General features: G+C 37.3%; 1 protein-coding gene across 3 annotated transcripts in view; it reads left to right on the forward strand.

Moving 5' to 3' along the window:
- Window positions 1–9,162, forward strand: part of DSN1 (DSN1 component of MIS12 kinetochore complex) — a 30,652-nt gene extending 21,490 nt beyond the window's left edge. For all 3 annotated transcript variants that reach the window (XM_077169440.1, XM_077169430.1, XM_077169449.1), the window contains 5 exons: window positions 4,947–5,006; window positions 5,263–5,337; window positions 6,641–6,788; window positions 7,681–7,768; window positions 8,353–9,162. In XM_077169440.1, the coding sequence (XP_077025555.1) occupies window positions 4,947–5,006; window positions 5,263–5,337; window positions 6,641–6,788; window positions 7,681–7,768; window positions 8,353–8,456 (475 nt within the window). In that variant the 3' untranslated portion in view covers window positions 8,457–9,162. The remainder of the gene's footprint in view (window positions 1–4,946; window positions 5,007–5,262; window positions 5,338–6,640; window positions 6,789–7,680; window positions 7,769–8,352) is intronic.
- Window positions 9,163–9,747: the final 585 nt, after the last annotated feature.

Consider the following 9,747-nt stretch of genomic DNA (forward strand, 5'->3'; position numbering starts at 1 on the left):
TTTGTGGACGTATATATTTATGTCTTTCATATGAGTTGGGAATTTTTCTGACATTATTTCCTCAAATATTTCTTCTTTTCCCTTCTCTTCTCCTCTTGGACACCCATAATGTATATTTTTGTACTCTTCATGCAATCACTGAAGTCTCTGAGACCCTACTCAATTTTTTCTGTTCTCTTCTCTGTCTGTTCCCACTGTGATTTCAGTTGTTCTGTCTTCTAGTTCGCTGATTCTTCTGCCTATTCAAATCTGCTGTTGTATGCCTGTAGTGTATTTTGTTTTATTTTTTGCCATGTTATCAATATAATTAATTTACATTTTTAAATCACATAGTTGTTTATTCATGACCATGATCATTTTTAGAACATTTGCATTACTCCATAAAAATAAAATTAAAAGAAAAAAGAAAACCCCAAACATCCCATACTCTTTATCCCCCTCTCTTACTGACCACAATTATTGCCATCTACCCAATTTTAAGACTTACAATAGAGGTAGGTTAACTATGACAGCATAGTACTGGCACATACATATATATATGTATATCAGTGGAATAAAACAAAACATCCAGATGTAGATCCACACAAACATAGGCAACCACCTTTTTTTTTTATATATATAGTTATACAGTTGTTATCAAACATCAGGGCTACTGGATTACAGTTTAACAACTTCAGGTATTTCTTTCTGGCTATTCTAAAACACTAGACTCTTAAAAGAAATATCTGTATAATGAGTCAGTAGTCACAGTAATTTGTTAAATCCTAATTTCTCAGTTAGACCTCCTTTTTCTCATTTGATCTTTTTCTCAGTCTTCAGGGATATCTGGGCAATGACCATTTTAACTTCTTTATACTGGAAATATAAATACCATTATACTTCTTTATACTCTACCATCTGGGGTAGAGGAATGAACCTGGTTGTTCTTGGAGAGACTGGTACCTCCTGGTTTTAGGACTTAACTGGCCTAGGATCCATCTGGAGGCCTCACATTTCTGAAAAAGTAAACTTACTAATAAAAATGTAGTCTCAGAGCCCTGGGCACTACCTCAGGTTTTTAGGAATACTGTTGGTTGGTCTATGGCATACTGTGGTATTTTGGAACAGCTGGTTAAAGTTTGCAGTAGAGTAGCCTCCAGAATGACCTCTCAACTCTAGTTGAAATCTCTTGGTCACTGAATCTTTATTTTGTTCCATTTCTTTTCCCTGTTTTAGTCATCCTCAATCTCATGATGCCTGGACCAAGCTCATTCCTGTGAGTCATGTCCCATGTTGTCAGGGAGACTTACACCCCTGAGAGTTATATCCCAGGTAGAGTGGAAGGTAGTGAGCTTATTTGCAGAGTTGGCTTAAAGAGAGAGGCCACATCTGAGCAACAAAAGAGGCTCTCTGGGGGTGACTCTTAGGCATCATTACATGCAGGACTAGCTTTGCCATTGCAAAAATAAGTTTCATAAGGGCAAGCTTCAATGAGGACTTGGCTTAATGAATTGGGGGTCCTTAATGTGTGAAAGAGTATCAGAACTTCCCCAGGTAGGGACGTATAATAGATCCACATTTTTTCCTAGTCCCTCATCTAGTGTATTTTTAATCTCCATTATTGTGCCTTTTCTCCACATAATTTCTGTTATGCTCCTTTTTAAGCTTTTAGATTTTTTTTTTTTGCTCACACATTGTCTTAGTATCCTTTACCTCTATATCCACCATTCATTTATTTCTATCCATGTTTTGTTTCATATCCTTGAATTGTTATGGAACATTTGTTTGAACTTCTTTGATTAGTTATTCCAGATTCTGTGTCTTCTCTGAAGTTTTAATTTGTTCTCTTAATTGAGCCATATTTTTCTGTTTCTTAGTATGGGTTGTAATTTTTTTGCTGCTGTCTAGGATTTGGTTATTTTTATTATTATTATTTTTTAAACATAACAACATACAAACATGAACATTCTTACCATATGATCATTCCATCCTTGGTATATAATCAATATCTCACAGTATCGTCACATAGTTGTATATTCATCACCATGATCATTTCTTAGAATATTTGCATCAATTAGAAACAGAAATAAAAAGAAAAAAGAAAAAAACTCATACATACCATACCCTTACCCCTCCCTCTCATTGACTGCTAGTATTTCCATCTTCCCAATATATTTTAGGCTTTGTTTCCCTATTTTTTTCTATACCCCTTACCACTTCCTTTCATGGATCACTAGCATTTCAATCTACTAAATTTATTTTAACATTTGTTTCCCCTATTATTTATTTATTTTTAAGCCCTATGTTTTACTTATCAGTCCGTACCATAGATAAGAGGAGCATCAGATACAAGGTTTTCACAATCACACAGTCACATTGCGAAATCTATATCATTATACAATCATCTTCAAGAAACATGGTTACTGGAACACAACTCTACATTTTCAGGCAGTTTCCTCCAGCCTCTCTGTTACGCCTTAAACTAAAAAGGTGGTATCTATTTAATGCATAAGTAATAACCTCCAGGATAACCTCTTGACTCTGTTTGGAATCTCTCAGCCATTGACACTTCATTTTCTCTCATTTCTCTCTGCCCCTTTTCGGTCAAGAAGGTTTTTTTAATCCCTTGATGCTGAGTCCCAGCTCATTCTAGGATTTCTGTCCCACATTGCCAGGAAAGTCCACTCCCCTGGGAATCATGTCCCATGTACAGAGTGGGAGGGCAGTGAGTTTGCTTGTCATGTTGGCTGAGAGAGAGGCCACATCTGAATAACAAAAGATGTTCTCTGGGGGTGATTCTTAAGCCTAATTTTAAATAGGCTTAGCCTGTCCTTTGCAGGGATAAGTTTTTTATGAACAAATCTCAAGATTGAGGGCTTGGCCTGTTGCTTTGGTTGTCCCCACTGCTTATGAGAATATCAAGTATTCTCCACTTGTGGAAGTTGAATTCCTCCCTTTCTCACCATTCCCCCAAGGGGACTTTGCAAATACTTTTTTATTCACTGTTCAGATCACTCTGGAATTTATCAGGGCATCACTCTGGACAAACCTACAAAATTTCATGCCCTATTCAAGGTTCCATGTACTTAATGGTGTTCAATTAAACTGTCCACATAAGTTATATTAGGAAATGCACTAATCAAGTTATAAATTTTGTACCAAATAAACATTTTTTGCTTTAGTCTTTCTTACATATAAGTTAAAGTTTTTAAATATGACTTACCATCTATTTTCAACACCTTGCAATATTGACATTCCTTTGTTCTTCCTCATGCAAAAACATTTTTTAATTTGTACATTTAGTCACTATCATTGTATACTTTCAGTCTTTATCATCTATCTTTCCTTCTGATTTCATTTGTGCCCCCAGGCCTCCTCCCTCTATCATGCTCACATTCAGCTTCATTCAGTGTACTAGCATTATTGAATTACAGGTCGGTAGTATTGTGCTATCCATTTCTGGATTTTTACAGTCAGTCCTGTTGCACAATCTTTATCCCTTCAGTTCCAATTACCCAATATCTACCCTGTTTCTATCTCTTGATAGTCTCTGTTCTAAGCTGAAATTCTTGAAGTTCATTCACTAATGTTAGTTCATATCATTGAAACCATATCGTATTTGTTCTTTTGTTTCTGGCTAATCTCACTCAGCATAATGTCCTCAAGGTCCATCCATATTGTTACATACTTCATAACTTTATTCTGTCTTACAGCTGCATAATGGAATTGGTTATTTTGATGTGCTAACTCTGAAGGTCACTTTCTCCCTCTTAACGTAGGGTTTTACTATTAATTGGCTTATGTTAAGCCTCTTCTTTGATGCTTGGTCCAGCTTATACTGGACCTTTTAAGTAGCCCATTTTTAACTGTTCAGATTTTCTCAGCTCTTCTTTGTCTTTTCCGATAATGTGATACAGTTTTTAAGTAACACTTTTGTGTATTTGTTGCACATGTAGGAGAAAGCTTCCTTTCCTCTCTTCCTTCTCTGGGAATCTTGGTCTTTTTTGTTTATTTTTGTGCAGGATTTTCTCCTCAATTCTATGATTTGTTTAAATTCTCTCCTTTGTTCATTGCCCCCTTTTCCTTATACTTTTCAGTTCTGGAACCTGTCCTGTCTTTTCCACCCCCGCCCCATTTATTTATTTTTTTGTGAGGCTTTTCTGCCTCTTCCTTCTTCTCCTTTAGAGTATCCTTCCTTTCCCCACCCCCATACCCCCTCCCCATCCTTCCAGGGACCCATAAGGGATCAGTCCAAAAAGGCTCAGTTTGTATTTCGAGGTCCAGCAAACAGTGACTGGATTGAGTGAGCACACTTCTTGCCAACAGTTCTGTTGTGGTCTCTTCTCTCTTTTTTTTCCTGGGGGCTTTTTGGTAAATGGCAGTCCACAGCAGCTTGTGCTTGGGCCTTTGCAGTCTTGAATCTCTGTGCCTGGAAATGCATGGGATTCTAACTCACTGGTGGGAGTCTGCAAATGTGGCAGAAGGGACATGAAGCTGCACAGGATCAAGTAAGGTGGAGGTGTCCTAATTGGTATCTTTGAAAACAAAATCTACCTGTGCTTCAATTCAGCATTTGTGGAGCCCTTCTCTAGTTTCTTATCCTCCAGAGTTCTAAGCAAGTGGGATTTATCCTTTCAGTAGTTCATTCTGAAGGAAGACTTTTCCAGGGGAAAATGTCATGTTGATGATGTCACCATCACAGTGTTTTTAAGCAAGGAAAAAAGTTAAAGTGATATTTTAAGAGAGGTTAATCTGGTTATGGCATCAATTGGATTTGAAAGGAGAAATAGAAGATAAAGAGACCACTCACAAAGGTACGTTATTCAGTACAACTGAGTCCAAGAATAAATATTTGTTAAATAAACTGAAGAATTTTCATGTCATTAAAGTCATGTAAGGTATCAGACTATCTTAAAAGAGCAAGTGCTTCTTGAAAGATTTGCATTAATCTCAATCCTGTGTTCCAGAAAAGGATCAGATTTGTGTCTGGAAGCATCGGTAGCTGAGATGAAGGAATACATAGCAAAGTAAGTGAAATTGAGAGAACCTTTGTTGGAAGTGTAAATTCATTCTTCATCTGGGGATAACAACTAAACCTGGGTAAAATGAAGAGTAAAGTATCTATTCAGAGTGTGGTTTATATTCATTATAGAAGTTAGGAGGCTGCAACTGGGATTTTTTTAGAACCAAAGTATACACCTATTGTATTTCCTGGTGACCTAAGTGATTCAGAATGAAACGATAAAAAATTAACTGACTTTTTTATTTTTCCTAATTCTGCAGATTTTCTTTAGAACGACAGACTTGGGAACAGCTCTTACTGCAGTACCAAAATGAGGCTGAAGAGATATTATCCAGGTCAGATTTAAGAATTGGAAATTAGAAGCTATCTTTTTACCTTGTAGAGTTTGACTTGAATTGATTTCAGTACTTTTAGCCCAAATTGAATGTTGTGTCTTTTCTCTTGGGCCAATCAACTCATCAGACTTCTGTAAGGTGTATATTAATACTCTCTAACAGTAAATGGAAAGTGAAGGGGAAGAAATTTTAGTCTGAGAACAGAATTGGCTCTGTTCTGTATCCTTGGTTGCTATTCCTGGGAGAGATGACAATATCTCTGCCCTTTACCTAGTAGCCTGGGGCTGGGCCCAGAGAAACAGTGAAGGGACTTCAGTGAGCACATGACCTTGAAGGTGCAGGTGTGGGAGAGACCCCATGATCAGGGCCCTTATGAAGAAAGAGTTCGTCATCTGGGTCTTGAAGGCATAGTAAAGTAGGAAAGTGTGAGATTTTTATTTGGCTAGACATCTAAGTTGTAGTTTTAAACTTCTTTTTTTTAAAATAGGATGTTTAGCTAGAAGCCCAACTTATAAAACATTAGCCAAAACCCTATCTACAAGAGTGACCATTCAGTCGACAGGGCCTTTGAAGAACACAGTTTAAACTTTTCTAATCCAATTATTGAAAGTTATCAGTTACTTTATTCACTCTGTATATATTCTACTTATGAAGATTATAATGTTTAACTTTTGATGTACATAGCTTATTGGTTAAGAGGGATGCTTCTGGAAACAGACTGTCTCTGTTCAAATCCTAAATACTTCTTAGTTCTGTGACTTTGGACAAGTTACTTTAATTTCTCTAAGTTTTAGGATCCTTATTTGAAAATGGGAATAATATTAGTAACTACCTCATTGAGTTATAAGTGTTAAATAAGGTAACTAATGGAAAGTGCTTAGTAATGTCTGGCACTTAGTAAGAACTTAGTAAATTGTAGTTCTCTTTATTAAAGGATCATCATCAGTTTTCATGAAGTCACCCCTCTATTTAGTTATTTTAGATAATTGAGGAAGGCAGTGGTTTTTGTGGTTGTTGTGAAAGATCATAGGTACTTACTTCAGGATAACAAGCCTTGACTTCTACTCTACCCCAGTATAATCCTTTTTATAGATGTACCTTCGGGTCATTGGTCTGAAGCTTCCAGGGATTCCCTGTAGTTCAGTGGTATAAAAAGATTATTACTGGATGGACAGTCATTACAGAAGCTCTTGTTAGTGAGAGAGCCTATACCTACAGTAGGGTGAAGAATATTGATTCAGGTTAATAAAGCCTTACAGGAAGTATTTCCCAAGGTAATCTCCTTTTTTTGTTTTATTTTTAGAGACTCAAGTGAAACTAAAATGACTGAAATTGACGTGGAACCTATGAGATATCTTGGGTCTTCCCAGAATGAAGTTCTTAATACAAAACCTGATTACCAGAAAATATTGCGGAACCAGGACAGGGTCTTTGATTGTATGGAGTTGGTGGTGAGTTAGCTTATATTTATATATGTTATCCAAGTTTGCTACCTTATCATCCTTGGAAAGGTAAAATTCAGAGAGAATATGTGTAGTAAAATGAGAAATGTATTCAGCTCCACTTGGGGAGAACTGAAGTGACAATACAAATGAAAACAAGTAAATATATGGTAATAATGCTAATAAAGTAGGATAAGGGGAATAGAGAGCACAGGGAGGGTGGCAGGTTGCTATTTATATAGAGTGGTTATTGAAGACTTTTCTAAGGTGACATTTTAACAGATTTGAAGCAAATGAAAGGGGTGAGCCATGAGTACGTGTAGGAGTATATTATTCTATTACTCTAAGTATCAATAGGATGGCACTTGAAATAGGATAATTCCTGAACAATTTATTTACAAAAGGATTATGTATAAAGGTGAGGATTTCCTGTTAGTGAAGTAATCTGAGCTTAAAGGTAGCTGAGCTGTTACTGCCCCTAGGCCCTAAGGAAGGAGGGAAGAAGCAGTTACTGTGGGATCTGGAGAGAGAAAGTCACCTAGTTGGCTGATTTTAGAGAGTCATGAGTTACCCTTCTGGGGGCAAGCCTGTATAATACATACTATGACATCATTTAGCTCCCTCCCACTTGGGCTGTCTGTTAACTAAACCCAACCAGGAGCCAGAGGACATGGATCCTATTGTCAGAGGTCACACAGGTCACTGTCCTGGGTCATAAGCAAGGTGGAGAAGAATGGCGTATAGATCTCTAGGAGCAAACAGAAAATGCCCAAAATATACATTATAGATTGAAAGAACAGTCAAATGCAAAAGTTCCTGAGCAGGAGCTTGCCTGACAAGTTTTAGGAACATCAAAGAAGCCCACAGGCTCTGAAAGCTAATGACTTGCCCTTTGTTGCAGATGGATGAACTGCAAGGATCAGTGAAGCAACTGCATGCCTTTATGGATGAAAGTACCCAGTGCCTCCAGAAGGTGTCATTACAGCTCGGTAAGCATGCCTCTTGAAAGGACCCAGAGCCTTGGATTGTTTTATATCTGATAACCAGTGCTTTGGACACAAAATTCCTTTCAAAGCATGTGGTCCCAGAGGATAAGGCTTATATCAGGTGATTTTTTCCCGTTAACAATAAATTATAAGTAGTTATATATTATATATTATAAGGCACACAGAATTAATGAGAAATTTCCAGATATAAATTCTACAAAAGCACAGCAGACTGAGAATTAAATCTCTATTAACTATATTGTTTGGTAAATCCAAGACTCAAGAAATACCCATTGCCTTTTCCCTCTTCATTCTTCAAAAATCAACTGAAATGACACTGTCATTTAATTCTCTGACCTTCTCCAGCCCTAAATACCTATATACATACTTTCATTTTCTTATTTATCACATTGTATTGTAGTTGCAGCTGACTTTCCTCCCAGCCTGCCAACTTGTCGAAGATAGAAACGCTCTTTTTGTTCATTGTAATGTCTTTCACTGACTGGCACAGTGTCCACACAGTAAGTTTTCAGTAAGTGTTACATGGATTCAATTGAAATTTATATTTTTGCTCCTTTTCTCTGCAGGGAAGAGAAGCACACAACAATTAGATCGCTCACCAGCTCGAAAACTGCTCAAGCTTCAGCTACGAAACCCGCCTGCCACACATTACTCAGCATCTTGTCAGTGACGTTATGCAGCCTTTCTGCCACGAGGCTTTGAAAGGGTAAGGGATGGGAAGAGTGCTCCAGCGTATAACAGCTGCCTAGAAGTCTCAGCTGCTGATCTCTGACAACCTGGAGGCCCTCTTGCCTTTGAGGATGACTGTAGAGCACTTCAGTTTTTTTCTAAAAGCACCAGAATTTATGCATTCAAAAGAACATTGTTGCCTTCAGAAGTAGTTTCCATGGAAGCCTAGACACTTTTTCCAGGAATGTGCAAAATGTTTGAAGCTACTTTTTTTCAATGAACTTTAGAACTAATGCCCCATTCCTTTAAATATCTGTGGTCAAAAATATTCATCTTGTTAAGATGTTTTGCAGTTTTTGAAAGAGTTCAGTTACTTAGGACCAAGTTCAATGAAGAATTTTTGGCACCAGGTTGGTTTCTGGTTATAAAGGAATTAGATTAATTATCTGTTGTGTCTCTCTCTGAAGGTGATTTTAGTTAGGAGAGTTTTCAGCATTGTTTGCATCATTGAGATATGTATATCACTTCACAACATGTCCAAAGCAAAGGAAACGCTCATTTTATATGTCCTGATATCTATAGTGTACTCTAGCTTTTAATATTGTATTGACATCCTAACCCCTGGACCCATGCAAATGTTCCTTTTCATTGTGTCTATATTTGTTGTTGATAATCTGCATTATAAAATTATCCATAGTTAAAACCTTTCTCTGGTCTTTGTGTAAATCTGAGTTTATAAAAAAAAGTAAAGGTCAGGAGGATTTAGTAGAAAATGATTCTTTGCCACAAAAGTGAACAGTGTAGAGATATGCTTCAGCATTAATTACCAATAAAACACCAACTAATCTATTTTTTTACTCTCTTATTCTCTGATCCCCCTAGAGGGACAGAGCCCAGTTCATTTAAATACCTGGTCATAAACCCAGTCATAAACCTTGGTCCACACACCACTTAGTGAGAGGTGATGTCTGCTTTCTTTGACCTACATTCATTCCTTATTCACATATATAATGAGCCCCTGCCGTGTGTCATGTGCAGTTCTAGGAGCTGGTGAGAGTACAAAGGAAAAAAAAAACGTGGGGCCTTCCCTCAAGGAGCCTCCCCAGTCTAGTGGGGACAGGGAACAAGAAGAGAACACGTGTCCATAGAAATGTTTTAGCTTATTTGGGAAGGATGAAAGAGTTAAAAGGGGCAAGTATTTCAGGCAAAGGAGTAGCATTTACAAAGTTCTAAAGAGAGGGAAGGGTAAAACGTTCTGGAACATTAAAAGATGAATAAAGCAGATGTACTAA

Source organism: Tamandua tetradactyla, chromosome 1, assembly GCF_023851605.1.
Source record: "Tamandua tetradactyla isolate mTamTet1 chromosome 1, mTamTet1.pri, whole genome shotgun sequence".
In the NCBI taxonomy this organism is placed as follows: Eukaryota; Metazoa; Chordata; class Mammalia; order Pilosa; family Myrmecophagidae; genus Tamandua; species Tamandua tetradactyla.